Source organism: Xylocopa sonorina, chromosome 1, assembly GCF_050948175.1.
Source record: "Xylocopa sonorina isolate GNS202 chromosome 1, iyXylSono1_principal, whole genome shotgun sequence".
NCBI classification, from domain to species: Eukaryota; Metazoa; Arthropoda; class Insecta; order Hymenoptera; family Apidae; genus Xylocopa; species Xylocopa sonorina.
The window spans coordinates 5898092-5925866 of record NC_135193.1 but is presented as its reverse complement, the minus strand read 5'-3'; the positions used below and the strand labels follow the sequence as shown (position 1 = coordinate 5925866).

General features: G+C 41.8%; 1 protein-coding gene across 4 annotated transcripts in view; it reads right to left on the bottom strand.

Moving 5' to 3' along the window:
* Positions 1-217: 217 nt before the first annotated feature.
* LOC143423976 (neurotrimin) overlaps positions 218-27775 on the bottom strand; it is a 173032-nt gene continuing 145474 nt past the window's right edge. The window contains exons 4-11 of one of the 4 annotated variants that reach the window (XM_076895730.1): positions 26402-26609; positions 25165-25320; positions 12459-12587; positions 9339-9476; positions 9027-9197; positions 8032-8103; positions 7644-7712; positions 218-740 (exon numbers count right to left, since the gene is read on the bottom strand). In XM_076895730.1, the coding sequence (XP_076751845.1) occupies positions 589-740; positions 7644-7712; positions 8032-8103; positions 9027-9197; positions 9339-9476; positions 12459-12587; positions 25165-25320; positions 26402-26609 (1095 nt within the window). In that variant the 3' untranslated portion in view covers positions 218-588. Of the gene's footprint in view, positions 741-7342; positions 7713-8031; positions 8104-9026; positions 9198-9338; positions 9477-12458; positions 12588-25164; positions 25321-26401; positions 26610-27775 lie in introns of those variants that run through there. The other 3 variants (XM_076895704.1, XM_076895712.1, XM_076895721.1) reach the window with 3 other exon arrangements.

Genomic DNA, 27775 nt, shown 5'->3' with positions numbered 1-27775 from the left:
ACATTTAAAGCGGCGATGCGTTATATAAGACGACACAACCCTCGAATCAGCGCGGAACACCGATGCATCGCGACAACATCGGCTGAAAACCGTTGGCTTGAACTCTTGCTCGAGGACAGAATTAGTCTAGTCGCCGCGAAAACTTCTTCTCCCGTTAACACGTGTTCTCGAACGCGGATGCTCGTTTCGCATATTACTCGAGAGAGAGAGAGAGAGAGAACGAAGTCGGTCCTCGAATGCGAAGATGTCGCGCGCCACAAAATCATCGTCATTCATAAAAGCCTAAGGATTCCTTCATACTCACTGTAAGTATACTTACATAACATATCATATTTGTATTTATATTTATATATATATATATTTTTATTTATATTTATATATATTATTGTATATATATATATATAATATCCTCTTTGCTCTCTGTATACGTCTACGTTTAGTATGAAAATAATTTCAAGCGCGTCTTGTCTCGTCGCACTCGTCCATCATCCAGCCGAAGCCGGCTAACCGGAAACTGGTAGCCGTCTCCGGTCTGGTCACCGTCCAATAAACACTAGAACTGGAAGCCCCGTTCCCGCGACGTGAGAATCACCTTCTGATGGCTGGAAGTAGCAGCGACAGGAGACTCACCAAAAGATGAAGAACGAGCTGTGCCCGATGGGAAACGCCCGGACTTAGAGCGTCCATCGGAAGCTCGCCCGGTGGCCTCATCGATGGCGGACCGTAGTCTCTATCGTAATCTGCAAGCAAACAAATCTACTTGTGCGCGAAGTCGTTTGTTCATGGAAATCATCATCCCACGCTTCGAACACTCGACAATTTAACTTTGTATATGCGCGTCTATATTCGATGGTTTTTACTGTGAAAAGGGGTGAGAAGTAAAATGGAAATGTAAAATGGCTGTTTCATCTGACGCCAAGCTTCGTTTACGTATTATTCGAAGCTTTCTATCGAGTATGCGATAGTAATTGTAAATAATTCAGATACCTAATGAATATAGAACATCGTTCCAATACCCAGTAATTATATTCAATAACGCGATTTACGAGGCAGCTAGTCGCGAATACCGTGCTCCTCTGCTCGTCCCATTCGCACTCGTCGTCTCGAACGGAACAATCTTATTCATTCGCGTAATTTCCGCGTATCTGTATTTTCCCGTGTAGTATTAAATTGTTCTTTGCGGAATTAACTCCGGATCCGGCGGACGATAACTGCGAGTGGATGGCAAAAACGGCGGGCGGAACAAGTGGAAATGAGAATGCAACAGAGCTCTAGCGCTTGGAAACACGCAGCTTGAATAATAGAGCGTTTCGAATAATAATACGCCGGCCAGATAATCGAACGTTTGGACGGTCATCGGGCGAACAATGCTGTGTGTGATAGCGTCCTGAAAGGATTTCGACCGGACAATGCGACGGTGATTCGAATTTCATGGGAAATGCCCCGCTCGGAACCAATTCGTACCGCCATAAGCTCGAATCTCTATGGCCGCTGGTAGGAACGAGTTCGCGAAACGCTACTTTCTCCGCGAAAGGGGTAGATACGCGTGCGCGTGCACCATCAGGAGGAAAAGGGGCGCGGAGCGTTCGTAAACCTGAAAACAAGAAAGGCCACTTCTCTTCCATTTCATTGGCTGCGAAAGAATTGGAAATTCTCTTAAGCAGAGAATGTCGGGCTTTGCGCTGGACGAGGGTGAAACGAAAAATCGTCGAAGACGGTTCTACGTAGAAATAAAAGATTCATGTGGAATATTTAAATTTTCAAGTTCTCCGTGCACGTATTTCAATCTCCTGGGAAAATTTAAATAATTGCCTGTATAATTGTTTCGGAAATAAATATGGAATGTTAATAAGACGGTTAATTTTCAAATCGAATAATCGAGCTGAAGCTTTATACATTCGAAGCCCGGTACGAATGGTCGATGAAGTTTCAGAACCACTCTGGAATCGTTCCGCGGAGCGGTCGATCTCTCAACGACGACGGAAATATATGTGCGAGTATGAGAATGGTCGGATAGGGAAGATAAATACAAGGAGTTGCAGCGAATAATACGATGGGTGAGCGAGAGCTCGACGTTCTTCCGTGTCTCGGAATTAAATTCGACCAAATTCTCGGAATCTCTTGGATATTTGGTCTGCGCAAATCCCTTTTTAATGAGATAAAAGGCTCGCCGGTGGGAGACTAAATAAATTTATACTCCATTAGATACCCTGGGGCTGTTAAATCGGACTAACTCGTCGTGTCGACTTCGAAGAAATGATCTATCAGACGATTCTTAATTATGTACAGCCACACTTTAATATCCAGGCAGAAAATCATAGGAGAAAGAATGAAAATGCTGCACTATAATTTTGGTTGTAACATAAATAAATTCATTTCGTTGTCATTTCACTCATTTAGTGCCAATTTTTCTAATTTTCTAATTCACAAATTTATAGAACCTTCCATGCGGCAACTTTGCGATGCCACTGCAAACAATTGCTTACGCATTTCCCACAATATTTAATTTTCGAGAGCGCAATTTCTATAAAAGTCAAAAGCCGCTTGAATTTTACGAATGCTTTTTGCGTTCGGGCCACTTTAATTAATCCTGTATTTCTTGGAATAAGGAAAATGATTTAAATCCCTCGCGTTCTTTCGCCTCTCTGTTCCTTTTCCGCTATATATATGCTGTTCGCATTATCCAACAATTTCACACATTCCCAAAATTCTCCGCATCCAGCTGCCATCGTTTACCAAATTCCAGCTATTCGTGAAAAATGAATCAGACTTCAAATAAATAGCTGACAAACGTAATTCCAATATATCGCTAGAATTCGACATCAAAACCTATGAAAGTCGAATCTATTCAATCAACTATAGCTTCATCATTACCCTAAAATCTGCACCCTGATTTTTATTAGAACACCACGTTGCTCTATTATCATATATTAATTCAAATTACGCTACTTCAAGCGTATTTCCGATGCGTTCGATCCGTAAAATAACAGACAACGACGACACGTTAGGAAAGGCGATGAAAGTCCCGGGTAATGGTCCAACGTAGGCGTCGCCTTTCTAGAATAGAGTCTGGCGTCGAGCCATAGCGTTTCGTGGAATTTGATGGATCGCGATATGGCAGGCCGGGAAAACAATTTATTAAATTATTCCCAGGGGTATCGTAGGCGGGCAGGATGCCTCGCAATAAATACGTAGTTTATCGTCAAGTTCGATTCTTCCCTGGCACGGTCCTTCTCCCGTTCAATTTCACCTCCCGATTGGATTGGTCGGTTGTGCTAAGTTTTACGGATCGGTCCAGGTTGGATCAACACCGCCACCTGTGGCGCTAATACAAATCCGGTAATGTTGCCGGCTATGAATAGATGAATATCAACCGGGAAGAAGTCGATACATATGTACGTTTACCCCTGTTAACCCCCGGCAACTTCGCAACGTGCATGCAGGTATCACGCGAATGGAAGTCGAGCTGTTTGATACGTAGACACCTATGTAATACGTAAGCGTGGCTGTAGAGAGCGATTCACTTGTGCATCGCTCTTTTAGCGGTTTCCTTTAATCGAATCGAGACGACTCGTGCTTGGGGTTGCACAACCACTTCGTTTCAATATCTCTCCGCGCGGACAGGGAACGGTTAACAGACGGTGAGAATATTAAAAATAATAGTGTGAATACATCTTATCGAGAGACATCTAAAGCACGGAATTTTAATTGTTGGTAGTTACACGTTTCTAATGAGGGGCGTTAATGAAAAAATTTAAACGGTCGTTAATTTTAAACGATGTTGAAATAATTACGCTGAAATTAATTACAAAATTTCCCTCCGGACACCCTACATTATACCTCGATTAAAATTCTTTTGTATACCCCTTTGCTAATAAATTCTGGTAGGAAAATTTAATACAAATTTTCACTGCAGCGCTAAAGGATGCCAATCTTTGTATAATTTATAAAATTTCAAGTGCAATTCGCTAATTTTCTTTTGTCGATACACGCTGAGCGATGCTTGTATCCTTCTGCTTTAGTTACAGAGATTGCGAATCGCCTGATGAAAATACTTTACCGTCGTTATTAGAGGTGGGAAGTGAAAAGGTCGAGGTGCAGCGAGACTAAACAAGTTTTCTTATTTCAGAAACGATCGAGGAACGGTCGCCGCGAATTCACGGCGCCCCTCCAGAGCAGTTCCTCGACCGCCTTGGCTCGCTCCCGTAAGGGAGAAAAGGGACGCAGGAAATCGCACGTCCGGGCCGAAAAAAAAAGTTATTCTCACCTGCGAGTAAAATCCGCGGTACGTGACTTTCCGCATGGACGGCGACAGACGAACCGTTTCCCAACAATTTAACAACGTCTTTACCGGTTCCCGACCGCGCGCAGTTCCTCTCGTTTCCTCTCGTTCGCCCCCGATTCCGTGTCGAGGCCAACGCCGCCCCGTGGCTGTCGCGCCACGAGCAATTAACGTGAACGTAGTTCATGCTCGAATGGGATCAACGGCAATAACCGTCGAGGTACGTTCGCCCGATTTTTCGAACGATTCCATTGTTTGCCAATTGTGATTTATCGCTGCCACTTAAATTGAGCCGAGAAGAAAATCGTGATTACTACTAATTTCTTCTCTCGAAGCTGCACGATATTCCAGGGCTATTAGATTACCAGCACGAGATTCCTCGTTGCTCTCTCGATTGTCCTCTGTTGCAATCACGAACGAGTACACGGACGATATACACGCTTCGTCTGACTCGAGCACGTCAAACATTAGGATAAGCTTCTTTCGAATCAACGGGAGGGGTTTGGTTGCCGTGTCGATCGGGGTCACGAAGAATAAAGATCATAAAAGTTTGCGCGGACCGGAGGGAATCGATTTATCGATAGTCACCGGGGCTATCGGTGCGCGTGTAGGTGTCACGATCGATTTAACAAATGAAGGGAAGGAAGAGACAAACGGTGACCCCGGTCGGCGGGAACGGGGCGGCGGGATCGTAAGAATTCTCGTTGCGCGTTTCGCCAGCGGAGCCAGCCAGAGGACCGGGCACCGGGTCAACGAAACTCGTTTTTCATTAATTGAAAGTAAACTTGGAGAAAAGGTAGCCTGGGCCAACGCTCCCGGGGATCTTTCAGCAAAGTCATTGAGATTGAGTTCGAGAACTTTGACGCCCGCGCCAGTCGCTGCCAATTTATTGGCATGCGAACCGAAATTGCCCTCGGCGTGATGTTTCATCTACCGCGATATAGATATACGGATGTCCTCCCGTCCTAACTTTCAAACATTTCTACGATATTTTCTATCCCGGAATCGAATCAGTGAGAGAATTTGCTCTCGATTGGAAATTTCGATGGTGATTGAAAACTAATTGACGGACTGCGTGTCAGTAGGACCCGTATACATACTTATGTATATATACATATATATGCTAATAGATTCTATTGATCCGCAGCTTATTTTTACCGAATAAATTTTTACCCTGTAATTATTCAAGATAAGAGGGAACCAAGAAAACTTCTTCGCTCCCCCGTTGCTCTTAATTCACGCGTAATTTTACATTAATGCGTTATTTCTCCGCAGAATATTTAGACCTTTAATCGATATTCGAAATTTAACGGTAGTTAAACCCGGTGGATTGGTCTTCTCATGCGTATTCATAAGATATTACGACGTTCAATATTCATAAGCTACGCGATACTTTATATCGAACTGAGTCGAATCAGACCAGTAACCTTAGTGATATAAAACCGCCGAGAAAATTCGTCTCGCTGTTTAACTATTGCGCTCTAATTTAAATGGAATTTTTCTTACATACCTGACGGCCAGGAGTAATCGGACAAAATTCACCGATCGGCCATTAGAATCGAGTTTCAGATCGCTCGATTCAAACAAACGAACTTATGAATATTCACGCGAGCAATCCATTAAGATATTACCATCTATTGAAATTACAAAATAGATATTAAACGGACATTTATAAATTTCCCGAAAGAAATTGACACTCTCGTTTCGCGTTCGCGAGTCACGTGGACTGAAAACTCATTCTAATTACAGTGAAATTAACGTTACCGTGACAGTTTGAAATTCTTTCGCCATCCTCCTTCGATCAGTGGATCTGCCGGAGTGGAGGTCCTTGATGCAGGACTTTCGAACTAAAGTAAAAGCACTTTCTGGGTGGCGGAAAAAAAGTTCCTGGGTAGTGCCAACTACTGTTGATATCTCTGGATCTGAAGTTTTTCTTAAATTGGCACGTCTGAGGAGGAGTTTCCACTTCGATTTCTGCTCACGGCGAGTATACTAACGGTTGATACTGTACCAACAGTTCGACATATCAGGAAATTTCGACTTTTGACGGATACAAACTAATTAGCGACTTCAGGGGAATCAATTTTGAACTGGTAATCGGATTACAAATTCGCAACAGCTTAGGACAGTGCGCGGATTAGTGTCGACATTTCCATCTCTGTAATTCAATTTCGTTACTTTCACGATAGATTGCCAACTGAAAATTTTTGATCTAACTGGGATCTGCTGTTATTTCGTAACAGTTTAGCCTCATCTGAATATCGTAAAAACTCCTCGTTGGCACAGTTTCTTAAACCAGTCCTAATACTTAAAATTTTCCCGCGGATTTTTCACTGTTTTTGCTTTGCCATTTATGCTTTTCTCATTTCAAAGACCCGAATATAGCGGACAAATTGACAGGATTTCATTTTCCACCATTAGTTCAAAATGTTAATAATATTTCTAGAAATACGTTTCAAATTCGTCATACCATATATAATATTTCATGACTATTAAATTAAATTAGAGCGTTACTATTTTACTGTCTGACAGATACCCAATAACTGATATAATTCTCGAAACAGAAATATTTAAATATTTTCAAAGCAGAATAGACTATTATTTCTATATCGAATGCAATTAAAATACTTAATCAAAAGATGAATCTAAATGAACTTTTAAATAACACTATACAACTTAAATAACTTTCCTAACACAGTATGTACTGTATATCTTTTTGCAATTAATAATCAATTTCCTTAATTATATTATAAAAATTGAATAAGAATATGAAGTGTATATTAGTTATATAAGTATAAATAATACACGGAAAATAATAGAAAAACGATAAGAATAAAAAAATAATCGTCTTCAGTGTCTGGCAACTAAATGCTCCAGACGCATAGGAACATGGTAATTAAAAAATACTGGTAAGACACGTAAAGATTTTCGTCAGCAGATCTGAAATTTTTCTCAGCCCCGAGATCGTGTAATCAGCCATGCAAGTACAGCCGGTATTCGAGGCGAGGAAAAACCGGAGTAGAAAGAAAAGAAATCGTACACGGGGGAGGAAGAGGATCATTGTAAAGTGGAACCATCAGTGAAATCACTGTCGTCGAAAGTGTAATTCTGAAATCCATTCCGGCCAGTTAAAGGGGAGCAAGTAACGTGAAGTAATTCATTCGCGGATAAAGGGGATCACCGAGCATTGGGAATTTAGTGGATTTACCGGAGAATCTCTCCACCTCGAATGTGCACCGTTGACGAGGTTTTAATTACGCTAATTACTCGAACGAACCGGTATAACAGGCAGCCACCCGGGTGTATCGTCGTGGGAAATGCCTGAGGTACGCGGGCTGCGTTAAAATAGATATTTACTGACCTGGATCTCGCCATTCCTCGACCTCGTAGTCGATAGGTCGTTGTCGTAATTTCTTGTTACCGTTTCTTCCTAAAATGCATTACACAAAGGTGGTTTTACAAGGCATATTTTTTTTTTTTTTTTTTTGCGTGAAAAGGTACGAGAACGGATGCCCTTGTTTTCGCGAGTGAAAAAGAAACAAGAAAATACCCAATTGAACGCGTAATGGAATAGTTGTAGGGGTTCGACGCGTAAATCGATTCAACTCTATCTGCAGATTAACGCGAGGCATTCTGCCTAATTCCACGTTTGTTGGCAAGTTTCGTAAATTTCAACGATTCCAGTCCGTTTGAACTGAGAGCAGCGTGGTGAAAATAGGCTAAATACCGGGCAGACTGAGATTGGTTACCATTTTTCTTCATCGACGAAGTCACGTAGTAGGGTGGCGGTGTAGTCGATGTCGTCGATGGCGCTGGAATTTCTACAGGAAAACAGATAAATTTGAATCAAATTAGCTTACCACTCGATAGAATGGCGAGCGTTTAAAAAAAACACAGTTCAAAGGACTTTTCGATCACAATCACGTATCGTGCGGAAATCTGTTTAACTTAAATACGGAACGTGATCTATATCGGGACGAAATCGGCAAATTCGAGGCTGAACTTTGCTCGTGTTCTTTTCATAGCCATCAACCGATATATCTCGTTAAACTTTTAATTTCAGCCAATTTGTTCGTCCTAGATGGTGGAAAGGTACACTCTCCTGGGGTGAATATATCTTTCGTAAATTTAATCGCCAATTACGAACAACGTTGAACGCGATAAGGACGCTTGACCCCGTCAAACGATCGATAGATATCGAGTAGCTAACGATAAGTGTTTTTTGCGTAAAGTTCATCGGGAATCAATCAATTACTCGGCGATTAGAAGACATGTACAGTTCGACACAAAAATGTTCGCACCCTTAAATAATTTCGATTCTGGTGCAAAGTTGCATGCCACGCTAAAAATGCATTAAACATTTATGTTTTTGAATATAGCTAGGATTAATTAACCATATGTACAGCTTGTAAGTTGAACTTCAATAGCTTTTACAATATAAAATTTTTGCAACATTAAATCACAAGGAAGAAAGGAAAGGAAGATATTCCTCGTATCTGTCAGTGAATCTTTATATCTGATATATGAGGGCGGTGTACATATGTCCATTCCGTTGAGTTATTGCGGAATATTTTACGGATAAGTATCAGAGAAGTTTAATATCTTGGAATAAATATACTTTACGAAATATTTTCGGTACACTATCGATTAGAATTAAAAAAGACGAAAATAAAGGACAGACGACGAATATGTAGAGAGTAGAATAGAAACTGAATAAAGGATAGAATTCATGAAAAATGCTCACCGTCCAATTTAATGTCACCGTCTGTTCCGCCGAGAGAATTCTGTGCCACGCATTTGTACGAGCCAAAGTCCCTTGGGCCGACGTTTCTAATCTTCAGCATCATGTATTTGTTATAACCGTTGTCCGTGGACACCGCCTCGTATTTATCGCCTGCAATAGAATGGTAATTGCCTAGGCAAATAAAACCACGCTCTTTCGCAGTTGGAAAAAATTTACGCGCGTCGCAGGGAGACGATGATAAATAGAAATTGCGAATATACATTTTCGAGGCGAGTCGCAGAGAGGCGAAGAAATATATAATGTTAGAATTACCGGAGACGATCATGTCGCCGCGTTCTGTCGTCCAGTAATTAATGGAGCTCGGATAAGCCTCGGTGTGGCATTCCAATGTGACGTCTTGTCCGATGTACGCCGCTTCCAACTGATTCGGTATCGTTAGCATAGGCGGGACTGTAACAAGCAGACGATACGATTAATCCGTTTCTACTTCTCGTTCAACTGCTACAGAATCTTTGCTCGTTGCTATGCCACGTACACCGAAATTATTTAATGAAATCAGAGGAGTAAATGTTTGAAATAGCTTAGGTCAATTTTTGGAATTAGATACGCTTTGAACTTCAGTAGCTAAACTTTCCAAGCTTTGTACTCTGGAAATTTGAACTATTCAAACTGTACAATTTAATGCGCGAATGTTCTCCTGCTCGCAGTTCTCTAAATCATTGAGTAACCGCTAACTTTTGATGAATTTCAACGTACAACCTTTTCCGTCAAGAAAATATGAACTTAAAGTACTTAAACGCACCGAGCATTTCCCTAACGATTATAAGGATGCTAATAATAAAGGCACTAAGATATTTCAACATTACTGCAATTTAAAACCCTTTCTTTTCTTAGCTTAACTAGCGCTTAACTGCCGCTTCTTTTTACTAGCTCACAATGGCCGACACCTTCTTCAACGGTAATTCACGGCCATAAATCCCCTAAAATTGTCTCCGCCGTAACGAAATCATAACCAGTCCCACCCCCCGGTTAAAGAACAGATGCTTATTTTCAACAACCCTCGCGTCCCGGTGCAATTTTTCCCCGGGCAAAGATCCCCCTTTATTCGACTCGTCCGCCCTTTATGCAGTAAAAGGCGAATGCTTCAAGAGCGGCCGCGTTCCATAGACACGCCTTTATAACCTTTAATTTTCTCCATTTTTCCGTGGACTCTATAAAGTTGCCACACACTCGAAACTTCATAGGCACGACTCCGCGGAACGCGAGCCTCCACTCCCGGAGCGAAAACATCCCTCTCAAAGTTTTCGGTTAGACGGTGTAGCGGCCGCGCTGGCTAACGATCGATATAGATATTTGTACAGGGTGAGTCAATAAGAACGACCACCTGAACTAACTGGTCATTTATCGATCTCGTGAAAAAATGTTCCACGCGAACCTCTGCTCTCTGACCGAATGTACGCGTAGTACCAAGTTAGGGCTGGAAAAAAGGTCTACGCACTTGCTTGCGGAAGAAATAAATTTTCACATTTGTGGCTTTGGTACGAGGGCGGAAGGGTGATATATTTTACGACTGCACGAGGGCGTGGTAAAGATCGTTAGAAGTAGATCAGCTCGTATTGAGACTAAAAATTTCGAGGTATAAAAGAGTGGTAATGCGCATCCATTCATGGGAGCCGTATGAGGAGTAATGCACGCCATGGAAAGCATTTTTTTCGTAAAATCAATAAATTATAAGCTAGAGTTCTTATTGACTCACCCTATATATATACCGTGGCCGCAATATCACGTCATAATTCCGTCTTTTACGGAGCAACGTAAATCACGATTTACTGCCACCGTGTATGCCGGGGACGATATCACCGGGGGCGGCGCCCCTCGTCCACTCCACATTCTTCCCCTGACATTTTTGTTGCGTTATCGGGAGGTGATATTGGTTGGCCATTAGCCAATCAACCTGATCGCGGCGCTGGGGAAGACTTTCAAACGGCTATCGATCTAATTTGTTCGAAAAATGCGGCGCGATTTTGCTCATTAGCGACTTTAATTGGATCAGTGAGTTGTGAGGGTTCAAAAAGTTCTGCGAGACTTTGGTCTGGAAGAGTGAACAAATTTTCAGGCGCAGCTACGTGCGCGTGTTGTACGCGGGTGTGCGTTTAATCAACGATAAAGTATTTAAGCTTTCGAAGGAAAATTGTTTCCCTTAATAAATGATAAAAATAAATTCATTCCTATCTATCTATATCCCGTTAATAAATTTGTAACGAGGTTACCTTTTACCCGTTCAATAGGTGAGAGAAATTCTGAAATTATTATAAATTATTACAAAACGGAGAAGAATAGATCTCATGAAACGGCATCGAATATTCCTAAAACCCATATCGAAAGCGAAAAGGAACAAAAATGAGCAGAAAACACGAGTGGAGAGGCTGTTACGTAATACCTACCCTCGTGAACGTTGGCGACCCTTCCGAAGAGTTCCCATTTAAGGACGATAACTCAAATTCCGTCCGGCGATTATTAACGCCTGTACCTATCCGTGCGGTAGAACGGAGACTAATGTGTCGGAAAAGACAGGGCGGAAACGCGTTTTGCACCCTAAAACTGGACGAACGTGACGCTCGAGAGGGGATGAACGGACCTGGGTACATCGAGCATATCTGGGTCAAGTGGCTGCTCGTAAATCGCTGGCTAAATGAGACGTTGAAAACCGACCTAATGCATCGCGCTGGCCTGAACAACCACTCTTTATCGAGATATTGTGCTTGGAATGCACCCCGTTACAACCCCCCGCGCGTACATCTCTCGTTCATCGCTAGCTACAAGTGTGCTTTCGCTTCGAACATCCAGCAACGTCTTACCTCCGCATCCTTGTATCGAGAGTGCTTGTTTCTCTGCTCATGGAATGTTGTTCATGCTAACGATATATTCGCGCTAGTGTGTTAATTAGCATTAAACGTTAAATAGTCGTGAAGGGTGACACTGTGAATCAATTTTACCCGTGAAACATGTGCAAAGAACATTGGATTACATCTTCAGTAGCCTTCTATCGATTGAAAGGTAGATTTGAAAAATTTATACGTATCCCCGTCAAAAACGCAATAACTGTGCATATTGAAAATGTTTCTATTCGAATGGCTCGAAAGATCCGAAGAAGCACCCGCTTGAAAATCCATTCGTACGCGTGTCAAGCGTGACTGCAAGATACACACATACTTTATTCAGAGAATTTCAAGCACATTCTTGGCGACGCAATTTTGCAAAGGTTCGCTTCGGAAGAGGAGCGTTTCCGCATCGTCGCAGTTAATATAACACGTTCACTAAATTTAACGACGCGATTCAGGATTAACGTGCATATAAAGTGGCCCAATAAAACACGCACACCTAGGTACATTTTGACGGGTATACGAGGAAATATTTCACCATACTACTTACACTGAACACGAAGAGATATGCGTTGGCTAACTCGCGGTGGAACGTCGTTCGAAGCGATGCACAAGTATGCGCCCATGTGCAATCGACTTATCTTCACAATGTGCAGCACCTCGCCATCCACGACGTTCACTGCAACACAAACGAAACGACGTTACATTAGATCCGCTTGCGCGCGGGCCGTCTAATTAATTTTCGTCGCCCGTGAAAACTTGAATTCCGTAAATTTTCAAGAATCCGGCGAAAAATTTTCATTAGATCCGTTTCCGTAACTTTCGGCGGACCGGGGCACCTACTTATCTTAAGTGGTTCTCCTTTAGTATAATTTCCATCGTTCCAGAGATGTCGTAACTAATTTTCATCTGACCGTACAGTCTTGGATGGATAAGTTCCTTAAAAGCCGGGGATCTTGAAAATACGGGCGTAACACTATTTGTGGGGAAATCGAAGTTTTCAGGCAGAAAGTTCCGCTGAAAGTTCAGAAGGGGACGACCTAGTTCGACGATACCAAATTTATAAGTGCGGAAGGCATCACCAAAAGCTTCGATAACTTAAAGCGAACTCGCAACAATTCCGCGCTCCCTCTTTTCATTTCGTATACGGAATGCTTTTAATCCAGCTGAATATCGAGCAACGCTCCGTTCATAAATTACGCGTTACCACATTCACAACGATCGAAACGTTTAGTATGCACGTTTATTTCCAGGTAGTATTAATTACGATGATAGCGTTGTAACTTTTTCCGCGCTAAATCCACAGAACTTTTTACAATTCATCAACAATCCAACAATGCCAACAGCGTCCATTCAAGATTCGAAATTTGATTCTCTAATGTATCTATAGCGTGCGGCTCATTAATATCTGTCATAGAAAGTAATTATTTATTCCATCGTACATTCACCGCTTCCATTTCCACGCTATGCACCGGCATATAATTAAATTACGTTAAACGATTTATCATTCCGGGTAGTCGCACAAACCTGCAAAACTACCGCGTTCCGCGTTTTCGTGCAACTTTTAGCGTATTTTGCGGCCGCGCTCGGTAATCCGTTCTAACGAATTATGCACACCGACCAAAACGAAACCGGTGGATGCGGCTCCCAGTTTTATCCCGCCATGATAAAAACCGTATATCTCGCAACAATAGATTCGCACGGTCAATAAAATATCGACGCATCTGATCGATATAAGTAGGCGATGATTGTCGCTTTGGAATTGGTCACAGTTCACGACGAATTTCATCTGTATACATCTATGGAAGCGGTGATTTCGCAAGGTCCACGGCCAAGAACTGTGTTCCCCAACGATCGTTGGAGTTGTTACAACCGCGTTATCCTTAACTTTGCGTTCGTGCAACAGAATTACAGAAATTGGCGGCAGGCGGCAGAAGAAAAAGAAGAAAAGTGATCACGCGGGGTGGCTAGCTCACTATAAAAAAGGCATAACGCCCGCGGAATGTAATGAAATGCAGCCTGTCCCCGTAAATGTGCAAGCATAATGTCCCAAGAAACGTAAAAGCGGATGACTGCTGCAACGCGTTCCAATAAGGGCGGGACGATAAAAGCGGTGTAGGTGCTCGCAATTTTTATACGCAAAATTATTGTTGCCAGTCGTTGGGATTCTTGGTCGAGTACGGGGTAGAGACAGAGGCGGCTCGTAATAGGTTCCGAACGGCTTAAACTACTGCTCGCGGGTAAACGTTGTTGAAGAGCGATGGAAAACCGATTCGACGTTTATCACGATAAAGGTAAAAGCGCGTTGTATCACCGAGAAAGAATTGTTGTTACGATCTCCGGACAATAATGTGGAGGTAATGGGACGGTCTAAGAACGTGGGGATTCCTCGAGTCGAATGATACTGTTCGATGTATCATGATCTTTGTTACGGTTCATGCACTCGCGGATAAATTGCTTGCACTCCCGCTTTTCATTTGGCTTCCCGCCCTTTGGCGAGATAACTTGCTTTGTCTGCGCGTCGTTACTCTTTAAACGCGGTTCGTGCTTTCAAACCGCTGCCTCGGCGTATATATCGCGCGCATTAATACCATTTATTAATTTCATTTCCTGCTTTAAATTACGCCACTCGACGGTTTAACGTATAACAATTCCGCGCTCGCGGATTCGTCAAACTTTTGCATTCGAAAGCCAGGCTTAAATTGAAGTACGCCCTCGGAGCGTTCGCGTCACGAGCATTCCTTCCAGCGTAATAGCTATACAATTCCTACATCTTCCCTCTCGCGACATAATTATACACCTCCCCTATCTCGTTTCCCATCTTGAACCTTTCTCAGAACTGTACGATCGCACCGCGTAATAAAGTCCAATTACAATTATTACCGCTGTTATTTCCCTATCAAGCAGATAATACTTATTAACAACAATTCCCCGGCAGCTGACCTCGTAATACACCCTAATCCCGACAAAGAAACGCGTCGTTGCTCCTATTAACAGATCCCCGTCCGCAATTCCGTGAGCTTATCTCGCGTGCCTCGAAACTCTTATCATCGCGAGGAAATATCGCGGATGTTGGTGAAAGGAAGGAAAGTTGCTCGTGGCGCGCTGTGGGATAGTTGGGGTGAGACTCGATCAAGTCGGTGTTGCTTTCTGTGCCCATCCAGATTTCGCAGCCCTGGTTGATTGGTACGCTCGGATACTCGACCAGGATATAGGTCTAGCGCAGGAGGGTGGATGGGATTAGGATTGTAGAGATGGGTCCCTGCGTAGTCACTTCCATGGGGTGGGCCTGGGCCCTTAGTAACGTTTTCGAGAGGGCAGTCTCTCGAAAACGATATCGAGTTAAACACTACGTGCGTCGATTTAAGTAATTTGCAATTCTGTCGAAATTTTCCAAATCCTTTTCAGGATCGTCACTGAATCGCCGTGGGATGCATGTGTTTTTACTTATAAATACTTTTATATTTTTATTATCGCACTACGTGCTCGCTTGTACGTATCGTGTGGGACATGTAAGTAGCGGATGATCTAGTTTTACGCTTCGTAAGTTCGCTTCTACAACTAGTTCCACGGTCGTTTGCATCTCGGCCGATTTATTGTCACGCCGCGGTGTGGCACGTCGGGGCGTAAGGAGATGGTGTGAATCGTTCCTGGGCAGACCGTGCCGCACGCCAAACCTATCCATTGTTCCATAAACAATGCCAACCAGCGAGAGATTCCAATGGCTGGGCTAACATTTTCCGAGGGTTTTAATCAAGTAGTCCCGCAGGACCTGCGCGGGAACCTACCCCTCTCGCGCTTACCTGTTTAGCGCGGAACCTTAAAACTTTCCGCTTAATAGGAGACCGCAATATGGCACGGCTCGATGAAATTTCAGCTGCAATACGCCTCGTCTACCATCGAACAAGGCATCGACCGTAGGCCAATTATTTTTTAACAATCTCTGCCCTCTTATCGCCGCGCTGACATAATAGCTCGCGACATCTCCCTGGACTCGATAATTACTTACTTTTTTACGAGTGCATTTGTGGACAGAGGTTCTGTCGCCTTTGTAACTACGGATTGTTTCAAATGTTCCTTTGCGCGGAGGAATTTAAACTGTGACCACTACTTGAAATATTTCGTTTGTTTAACTCTGCTTCTGATCTTCTGACGAATGCATTCGTAACCGAGGAAGCTGTGGCAGCAAAATCTGCATTTCATTGAATTTAGTGGATACGAAATTATGTTACAATGATTGTTTCTTTTTAGTTTGAACATCCAGTAGAAGTAGTCTCATTTTTTAAATCAAACTGCTTAAAGTTTTTAACGAAAATGTTTTTGCTAATTACGATGGAGAATTGTATTTCTTCTGTCTTGTCTGGCAGTGAAATGAGTTCCATGGGTTTTAACATAATTACAAAGCTGCGCCGTATTTTCTTCTATCACTCTCATTAAAAACAGATTGGAGACACATAGAAGACGCGGCCTTTTTATTCGCGTTATTTTTACTTAACTCATTAAACAGATCCGTTGCCTGTCCGCTACTTTCATAACAAGTTAAGTTTTACGTCTGTTCTTGTACGAACTCCCGCTTCTTCGAGCTTGTTTCCTTAGATGTAATCTTGCAAACATTGATCTCTATATCGCGCTTTAAAGTTTCCCCAGAGGACACTTGATTTTACGAGGAATTCTACAATAATTAACGAAACCCGTGTATCCTTTCTATTAATTATAATCACGGCTGCGATGTGGAAAAATTAATTTTTAAGCTGCCCATTTTATCCCGTGCACACTTCGACCCTTTATAATCCTCTTATGTATACTGTACATATTAAGCTTCCGTTTTAAATTTTATATTTTTTACCACACTTTACAAGATAATCCTTTAAATCTCATATTAATTCTACGTAGGTTTGATTTAACGTCCGCAGATTCAATCTGAAATACGATTCATAATTCGGAAAAAAAATACTCTGGTCCATTTACGCGTCATCGGGGGTGTCTTTTTGCGCGGGCCTCGAATGGCAGTGATTCTAATTCGCTGTCTCGCGAAGGCGTCGTGAAATTTTCATAAGACCGCGGTCTGAACGATAACGCAGTGTCTTTCGAAGCTCATCAGCCCATTTAAATGTTAAGCGATGCAGATAAGAGCGGGCGCAAAAAAAGGGCCGCGGAATAAATTAGTGGGGCATTCAACGTCAATGCGCGGCGGCGCGCTTTGCATAACATTTTTCACGTGCTCCTTAACGTCGTAAGAATAAGCAGATAGCTTACTCGAAGACGAAGTGGGGAACCGACTACCTATTTGGGAATTAGTACGTGATGTATTCCGCCCCATAAGCGGCGGCTTGAACGTCGATATTTCATCCCACCCCTCCGCCCCTTCTTCCACCCCTTAAGTGGCCTTTTTCGCGTTATTACCGCCAGATAACCCGGCTACATTCATCCGCCAGCGAAATCCTCCAGCCACGATCATTGCGGCTAATGTTTCTGCATGTGTTCCGAGTATAGACAGATGGGTTCAGCCTTATATCGTTCTGTAATCGTTCGAACGTACCTAATTGTAAATAATGGCGGTAGCTGCCATTACGTTCGCCGTCGAGGAGTTAAGTGGACGGAACTCTGTTGGCTAACGGCGCGAAATCTCTGTTCGATGCTTGTTCCCGGTTCTACGCTCTTCCACGTGTTATTTATGTACGTACAACAACGGGGGTGCGTTGTTTATTTATAAATTATAAAGAAAAACGAATTCTCGGATCAATTTTCCGGAGAGTTTTACAAGCTGCATCGTAGCTACTTACATATTTACCAGCAAGAAGCGAAGCTAAACAACAGTGCCTCTGGGAGCATCAATGTTGTACATTTTCTAGTTCCATATTCTTTGTGTGCCTACGAAATTTCATTTTTAAAGTCAGCCTCTTTCCTTCGTTTTTAAATAAATAAGCAGAGGCTGGCAGGTACAAGAAGCGTTTCGTTATGTAACGGGAAAAATTCTCCAATTCTCGATAGTGAGGAATTACGCGGAAATTGTTCTATTATTTACTTAAACGGAATTCTAATTTGTAAAGTTGCGCAATTAATTACTGGACAAAGAGCCAGGAGCTGCTTTCGTGCGCGTGAGGGGAACGATACATAAAAGGACTTTATCTAAAGGAACAATAAAACGAATGCAAGTTCCGATTACGTTGCAATTAATCATAGCCATCGTAGCCTTGTTGCACGTTAGGAGCAACGGCTCTCTTTGTTTAGCTCCTTTTGCTTGGAAGCGTTAATAAATTCTGAACGTGCCCACCATTTTTTTAGCTACGCGTTGAAAGAAATACGAGCTACAGTCTGTTTTATTAGTTTAATTGTAAATCTCATGCGTAAATAATATTCATCAAACAATAGAGAATCTTAATTAAATCCTGGGAATAATTTACTTTCAACATGCACGCGTGACTCGTTCAGCGACGTGCGCACGCGTTATTCTACGGAATTTTCAAACTCGATTTTCTCTAAAACAAGGTCTCAAACGAAAAACTCGCGTTCTCCCTTCTTTTATTCATTTTTGCCTATGGGGTTACTTCCCGGTGGTACCAGTTGACCCGTGGCATCCTATACGGCGCAGGCTACTCTACAGTAGATACACTGTGGCATAGTATAATCGAATCTACAAGAATAAATGGGATTTTTGACCGGCCAACAAATTTGGGGCAAAAACAAGTCTGATAAAGGGAAAACAAGTGGAAAGAGCCGAAAACAATTGGAATCTATTCCTTTACTGGTTCAGACGGCAAAATTTCCTAGACAATATGGTTCGCAAAGTTGCGTATATGGTCCCGGTGGCTTTGAAGCCACAAAGGAAGTTCAAACGGCAACAAGATAAGCCCGTGCCATCGCTGCGAGGATCAACGTCGTTTTGGCCGCCAGTTTCACTCATAGTTTGATGCCGGGGTTGCGCGTAAAACGAGTACAACGTAGATTCGATTTTTCATACCGTCTATATCGATATCTACCGCGTCGTTCTCTTCCTCGTTCTTCCGCTTTTATTTCTTCTTCCGGGACGCCAATTCGTTCTTAGGTCCCGATTTTCCGGTCGCCTTGTATTACGTTGATACCGTGTGTACAGGGTGCAGCAAATCTCACGACATTAACTGCTATGTTAACCAAACGATGCATCGTGCGTGTAAAGTACATGATATAATCGTTAGAGACATTCATTTTACAGTAGTGTTTAAAAATTTGAATAGTAGGGGCAAGTCTTATTAAATAGTAAATATTGGTCTTTATTATTCGATTAATTTAATGAGAAGGTGGTTCGCAGGATATTTATGGAAAGCATCGCGTTTCTAATATTTTTGACGTCCTTCTAAATTTTTGAACGAACCTCGCATAAGGTATCGTCCCCATCGCGGTGGAGCCACGATTTTTGCCGCGTACTGTACAATTTCCGGTAAAGTGTCGAGAAGAAAAGGCGCTCGGAGGAGATCGCAGACACGGGGAAGCGCGCGGATGCAAGCCCTCGACTTGCACACGTTCCCCTGCATCACGCTGACATTGATTACCAGTGTTTTCTAACCTTTACGCATCGTTGGCCTCCATTTCTTCGGTATCCGTTTTCATAACGTTCCTCTCGAACGAGGGAAAATAATTTTCCCCGCGTTAGGCAAATTGTTATTGCGAGCAACGTTGCTACGCTCCCATAAGCGTCGTTGTTTATCGATCCGAAGATTTCAATTTCTGCACGACGTCGCGGACGTACAAAATTCTATGAACGCAGTCGCAGCAAATATCTATGGTGACTCTGTGATATCGTAACGCGTTAGACTAGTAAGAAGCATTTATGGCGAATACATTATAAAAATTACTTCAACAGCAGGTGGCATACCGAAAATTATTATTTCTAACAATTTGATTTTCGTCGAGCTCGTAAAGAGTGTCGATTACGGTTTTAATTGTTTTACTAAATCGCCGTTCAAACCGCTTATAAATCAAATTATAAGAATCTCGATTGGATGCAGTCTCAAATAATATCACTTAAAATTGAAATCCCATTATTGTTAAACGATAACCGGTCGACTTCTACATATTCGCGTGCCTGCAATTAATTTCGAGCATAATCGAGGCATTATATTATATTTCAACAAACAATGGATGGTCATTTTCTGGTTACGGACATCAGCCAATTCATTACCCTCGTTCTACACCGTTGCTCGTCCAGTCCGCGATTCCATCATTCTTCTAGCTTCTCATTAGCTTTCAATCAGCTTTCTGAACGATCGGTTAGGACCACGAAACTGTGTTTCCCTCCCCTTTTCCACAGGTGGCTCGATCCCATTCCTTACAAGCACCCTCGGACGCGCGTGCATTTTATAAAATTCGATTCTCCGGCTTTTTATCTAACGCGAGCATTCGTTTCCACTATCCTGCAGGCGGTAATCCTTTGTACACCACCTACACAGGGGCGGTTGTTATGAAAAACTCCTGCGCTATTCCAGCGAATCAGTTCCCGCAAATTAGCTCCTAAACTTTGAAGAGAATGCGGTTGTTCGATAGAATCCTTTTTACGTGATTATCGTATAATCCGGATTACATAGCGCCAATTATTGCCTGCGAGCATTAAGGAGAAATCCGTTTCATGAACTTGACACTGGCGACGATGTGGGGATTAGGTTAATTCGGGTACGTTCGTATTATGTTTACCACTGGTTTGATCCTGGTGAAACAGTTGCTAAAGTCAGCACAGTTGTCGAATGATCACTGACCAAGAACTGTTCGAGTTGCCCCGAAATCAGCTCGAACAACTCCGATATATTGGCAATCGGAGAGGACAGCAGAAACTGACACCGGACCACACTTTCCTCGTGGGGTGTACGGTGCGTGGAGGCCATCAGACGGGCCGGTAATGGCGTTAGAGGGTGGTTCTCGAGTCCCAAAGGGCAACACATCAGTTTAGCAGCGGGCTGTTCGAGTGCGTGCCGTGTTCGTAAGCGTGATATTTTGTCCAATTACGCCGATAATCTGACGCTTCTGTCGGATGACGTGCTGCTCGGATAGCGGCAGATGCTTCCACGGGCAGCGCCGATACGCGTCCGTCGAATGATATCGTCTTCTAATCAGCCGTTGATGGCTCAGCGGGCTCAGCAAATTGATTGGCGTTTTCACGAATGCCACGCCAGGTTTCACACCGTCCCGACCGATACTCTATCGAGTTTTTAGACCACCTAGCTTTGTCCGTCACGAGGTAGTCGCTCCCACTGCTTTGTGTGACTTCGCCGCGCGAAATTAAACGCTGTAATGACGTTTTATGCCGAAAACGGCTGGTAATCGTTAATTATTCGGATGAATGGCAAACGAGGGGGGCGGAACTTTATGTGCCGACCGGCGGAATTAACGTGTAGATTTAACGTCTGCTAAATCAGTAAAATTTAACCAGTATCTAGATTTAACGCGCGCTGGGGGACGATTAATCGTTTGATCTTTCAATTATGTAGACGGCTGTAAAAGCTTTCGAAAGACTGTTTTTATCGCGTCACCGTTAGATATTACCCATGGAAAAGCTTGAATTTCTGATAACGTCTATAGACTTTTCAACAACTTATTTTAACAGTCGTTGCTATCTACGTTAACAAACTATAGCGGTATAAACTAGAACACTGTCAAGTCAGTGTCAACTAAATACTTCTGCCACGATCCTGATTTGACATTTTCAATTCTCACGTTGTACATCCGACGAAATCAAGCTCTCAGGCAAACAGATCCAACTTCGACGATAGTTTATTACACGTTAAATCGAAAACGTCTCGCTTTAACGGCCATTGAACAGCTGATGATGTAACGCAGGACAGGATTTTTAGCAAGTGCAACGATTCGACGCATACATATTTAACAGTAACAGTTTATACGGCGGGGTTAGGGCGAGGCGTAAGCTTCGAAAGGCTCGTCTGAGCGTCTGTGCCCGAGAGTATGCCTCGAGGGCAATGAAAATTTAAATTAGAGCAGAAATTAAATCCGGCCTTTATCCGATATTGAGAAAATCCTTTGGAACCGGCAGACTGTCTGACGTCCCGCTATCCTGTACATCTTTGCCCACTGCTCTTTCTCTTTGTCCGCGCGAACGACCGCGGGCTTGTACGCGCGCCGAACGAGGGCGAGCGGGCGAGGGGGTGACAGCTGGAAAGGCAGGATGAAAGTTGGCGCTGTGTCGCTCTTCTCACCCCCTTCATAATTACTAATTAAGAAAGTAATTAGCATCGATCGAGACGAGCCGAGACGGCTGTGCTCGCCAACGACGCGATGCTATTTTTAGAGAGGGGGGCGTCACGACGACCGCCCCGATCGATTATTTACCCCGTTCGCACGATCGATCGTTTTCACGTGCGAAGGATACTTCCACGCGAACTTTCGCTATACCGTTACGTCAGGCTGTATCGATTCGTACGATTTTATTGATTAAGCCGACAGAAACGGCACACGCCTCAAGTTTTCGACTTATCGACAGAAGCCTCCGAGCGCTTGTAGCGGCTCTTGGTTTTTGAATGAGAAAGTTCGCTGTTGCGTGTAATTGGATCGCGCTTCGCGAAGTTTCTGAAATTTCTAAATTGTCAAGATTACTGTTCGCAGTGATAAGGTAAGAGGTAATGTTCAGGTGGAGTTTCGATTAATAATTTGATGGTTGATTTCGAAATCGAGGAGTTGGGGTGGTATGTTTTATGGTACACAAGTGTCAGCGGGATGTTGCGGTTAAAAAACAGTTGATTTTCATCTTGTATAACGTTTGTTATTACTTAAAATCTTCTCCTCTTTCCCTCTGTTACTGTCGATTCTATTCAGTCCTGGAAAATTGAGTTCCCAGCGTATCGATATGAAATTCGAAATGATACCTCCATTACTATTGATATATTAATAACAGATCTGGACGTCGCAATTCCTGAAATCCAATTTAGCTAGAGAAATTCCAGGATAGCCTGTTTGCCCGACGCAGCACAAATTTCAGTTGCTGTCCAAAGCACAACGTCTCTTAACTGGAAATTCCAGAGCGTGATACGTCGAACAGGTTCTTCAATGTAATTTACCACGTGAGGCAAGATAATAATTTATGAATAATTATATACACACGTTATGGTTGTACGGAAAAACGAGATTTCTTATCGCACAACCTCGAGGAACGTAATTCGAACGATCAATTAATATTTCTTCTCAAATTAAACATAGTAATCGCATTTAAATTTCGCCCAATTTGAAGGCTATATGAATTCCTAATTATGATTTATAAAATAAATTATTTTCAACTCTTTCTCCATCTCTATTTCTTTCTCTCTTCAAATATACGGCTGGCATCGAATGGACCTCTTTTATTTTTAATTGCTTCATATTGACTTCCAATTATTCAGGTACGTGCAATAAATCATTTCATTAAACACTTCCCATACAGTTCGAATTAATTATTTTCTACGTTACGCGTTGTCGATATTTTATTATTCGACGATAAAGGGTACGTAAGCTTTCAATAACAGTTTATAAAAAATACCAATATTATTATATTAATGTTAATTATATCAGCGAAATAGATTTGTATTTTTAATAATTACGCATGTTGCTTTATGTTTCTTCCGAATACTTTTCATAATTTGTTTCTTAACGTACATTAATCACTCTCTTTCTCTCCCTTTACGTACTAAATTAAAAACATATTCCCCAGACTTATACTTAAAATATTTCGTCAAAACCACTTTTAATACATTCATTTAAATCAACGCGTTTTTAATACACCGACCGGTTTAATTAATTTTTTATACGCGAAATTGAAAATGTCTCGCGAAACAAATTTCTGGCGCATATGAATTTAGGATCAAGTATTTTAAACGTGCCTCTCGAAACGGGGTGCGTATCATAGGAACAAAACCTAACGATATAAATTTAAAGCAGACTTTTCGTTTGATGGTATTACAGGCCGTAGGGGGTAAATGTTTTATTCGTTTTAACGCACATAATACGTGTCTCATGAAAGATGCATCGAGGATTTAGCGAAATAGGTAACTAAATGTCGGCGCTGAACACGAGGAGCAAAGTGAATATAAACTCTGCGCAAGTTTGACATAGAAAAGAAGGATCGTTTTAGCCGTTTGCTTTTTGTGTAGCATCCGAAAAAGCGATATCGCGTGCGAACCGGATCTACGTATATATCCGTTCGGTTATCGATTGTCGAACTGAGAACTATCCGGAAACGACAATTCAACTCTTGAATATATTTCCCAGCAGAGTTTCACGATACTGGCCAGATAACTGTATCCATGAATAATTACTTTTCTACCGTTAACCAGTCGTCTGTTAATAATTAATCATTAGAATCATGCGCGATGGAATAGATGCCAGCAACAACTCGATTTCTATTCTATTCGTAAAACGTATGAAAAATTCTTCTTTTGGTTACGCATACATTTTTATTTTTGTTGCGAAACGATGCCAGACAAAAAGGGCTACTGTTTTCAAATTTGTCTGCGAGATTTATTCAATTTGATTCAATTCCAACGCGCGAATTGCGAAACACATACACATGGTTTACCCTATTTCTATTATGCAAAGTCAGCATTTCATAGACGAAACGAAAACGCGACGTTGACATTTCATCAATTCCGAATCGATTTGCCCAAGTATTAAATAATTTGCCATTAATTCACCGAATACATCGAGCAAATCGAATTTAGATTTCATTTTATCGCGAAAATTAACAATCCCCGGCACGAAATTAACAACTCCCAGTGACTGAATCATTATGTCGGGCGTAATTAATGAAAATGTCAATCGAGCCATTGCCGAAACCCCGTCGACCGATAGACTTTTTGCATTCCATTTAGACGGAACAAATAGCGCATAATTTATCAAATAAATAATTCGTTAGAATCTTTTTACATCCATAAACGGCACTTTGTAGTTTGCAATAAAAGAAACATGCAAGTTAAGAAAACTGGTGCCTGATTCTTTTAGACTGAACTATGATCCTTGGTGTCGTTTTATCCTTAAGAGAAGGAAGGGAAGTTTGGAGAACAATTATTGTAAATTATATGGAATGTTCTTGAGTGGATTTTTAACCACCGTCATTGAACTTTCAACGCAACTTTCGCAAAAAGAAAAAGGTATAAAGGTACCTCAATTTTTGTTCTAAAAATTTGATCAAACCGCTATTAAATTGTATCGAGCTGCCGATTAAACTGTTCTTAAGTTTCGAAAGCTACGATCGCCATGTTCGAACGTCAATAAAAGTCAAGAAAGAACGATTGATCCAAACTCACCGCTTTCCCCGTTGTAGTTTATGTTCTTTCCATCCTCCCGGCGCCACATGACGTAAGGCTCCGGATATCCTGAAGCTTTACACGTCAACGTTACGTTCGACCCCTCGCGGACTACCATGTCTGTGCTGGTCTCCTTAGTGATGATGGAGGGTGGTACTGCAATAAAGAAAAGCCGCCATCGAATGAACAATCGCCTTTCGCATTCCACGGAGAGATCAAGTTCTCATCTTTTGTATCGTGCCTCGAAGAGATCAATGCTAACTTAACGACCTCCCTCGATTTTCCATTTTTTACTCTACTGGAAACTTATTTATCTCATAGATTCGTTTCATGGATTTATTTCGTGGGGGAAAACAAAAGTTGAATATCGCGAAATAAATTTTCTGCTCCAGATGGCAATATATCACGTGCCAGAATTATCGAATGCTGATATTTCCTCCATTATTTGCACGATTTCGCTATTTTGCGAAATAATTAGCTGCAAGGTTGATCGCACCATCTAGAGTCTACGTACAGGATTAATTATAATTCACGTGATCGAGTCGTTATTTAGATAGAAGGCATTACTGATAAGCAAGGCATTAGCGAAAATTTGCTTAACCGACCGTGCAAGGTCTAAATCTGTCGTTAATTCAATGTCGCATCTGAAATGAACTTTATCAAAATTAATAGCGGTGACTACATGATATCGCGTGTGATGAGTTTCGATATTTAATCCTGATAAAATAAAATATGTTAACAAGTACGATTCGTTGCGCGCGTTGAAAATAAAACGTGTGTACGACATTTTAATTGAACTTCATAACTCTCTGCATTGAATAGCGTTGTTAAACAGCATTGTTAACATCTTCCAATTGAAACGTAAACCTAATCGCTTGCTAAGCTTATGGAAGCCTAAGTACTTCGGTTGTTGATTGAATATTGGATGCCTGATGACTTCTAACCCAGTTTAACAACTAGCTAGAGATTGCTTCGGAGACTAACTGAATCGAACTGACTAATGCTGGATACACGATTGTTGCCACAGTTTAGCTTAACGTTTCCCTCCTATTCGATCACTGCGGGAGACGATTAGCTTAACAACTTTTCCAAGAAGTATATTGCCTCAAACGAAACACCGACAATATCAGTTGTCTCTATCTCGTCGCGAGCTTATTTCGAGTGAAAAGTCAGGAGTAACGTAATTCATGCGCACGTTATAAATTTCAGTAACGCAACGCTGCGTTAACGAGCTTACCTACAACCTGCAGGTAGCCCTGCCGACTTCTCATCGGGTCCGTGTTCACTTGACACATGTACCATCCACGATCCACTTCTTCGACCTTCTTTATGTGAAGGTACCACGTACGATGGTCGTTGTACGACAACGAGATCCGTGGGTTTTGCGTGATGACATTATGGTGGATGGACAAGATAGTCTGTGTATCGACGCGCACCCATGCCACCTAAAACAAACATCCGTGGGCATGTACTTGAAGTTTGCGTAGGATAAGGTAATGTTTCTTCAAAGGAGGAAATAAATTCTTGATGGGAAATTTCCTTCCGATTTTACGCGACATATTTACGACACCTTGTACCGTGCAGTTTCTGAATATTTTTGTGGCTCGTTGTAATTTCATAGCAGCCGCTATACAGCGTTGTAATATTAAGGAAACATTTTTGCAAAATTAATAAAGGGAAGGAATACTTGTATGTTAAACGTGTGCTATTAGGGGATTTCTTGTTAATACTTAAATATTTTGTTTAAATTAATTGCAAGCGTGCTTGAAGGAATATTTTGCATAATTAAATACCAGAAGACGAAACTACACTCTTACCGTAGGCTTTAAATATGCAACACATGAAGTGAATATTAGATATGATTAAATATTGCGTCTTTTTCATTGATAATAATGAATGTAATATATTTAAGTTTGAAATTTATTTAATGGTTGACGATAGTATAAAACCGTAATTAAGAATTTTATAAATTTTTCCAGTATACTTATATTTAACATTTATCATTTCATTGATAAAATTCACTGGAAAATGCGAACGTCTAATGGAGGAAAGTAAGCTCGCGGAAAGTTGTATATACCCTATAGGAAACACCATTTATCTTCGTCACTTGAATATCAGCTTCATTACTTAGGTTATTAAAAAATTTTCCCGTGAGAGGTATTTGAACGTCATTTTCAGCAATTTTTCTTGCCAATGTTGAATCTAAACCTTCCTCCGCTTTAAATTATTTTTTACTTTACCGTAACGCTTATTAGAACACATTGAACAGTCAGTGCACGTAAGTTACTGAAAAACCATTAATTGCTATTATTTTTCTAAAATTCTTCGAAATACAGTTTATCAAATCTTCGCAAGTATACGAAAATAACGTTACAAATACTCGATCTGGGGAAACCAAGAAGGCGTGGCATTTAATTCGTCTAGCATCGTCGCATGCCCCTACGCACATCGTAAGAAGCTTTGTCCCTAATGATCAAACATAATTCATGGAAATCCACGGGGAAAGCTAAGCATAATTGGAGAGTGTACGCGGAATGGCAACATGGAGATTTGTAATGTGGGATTAATACGAGAAACATCACAAGGATTATGTAACAACGTAATGCCAACT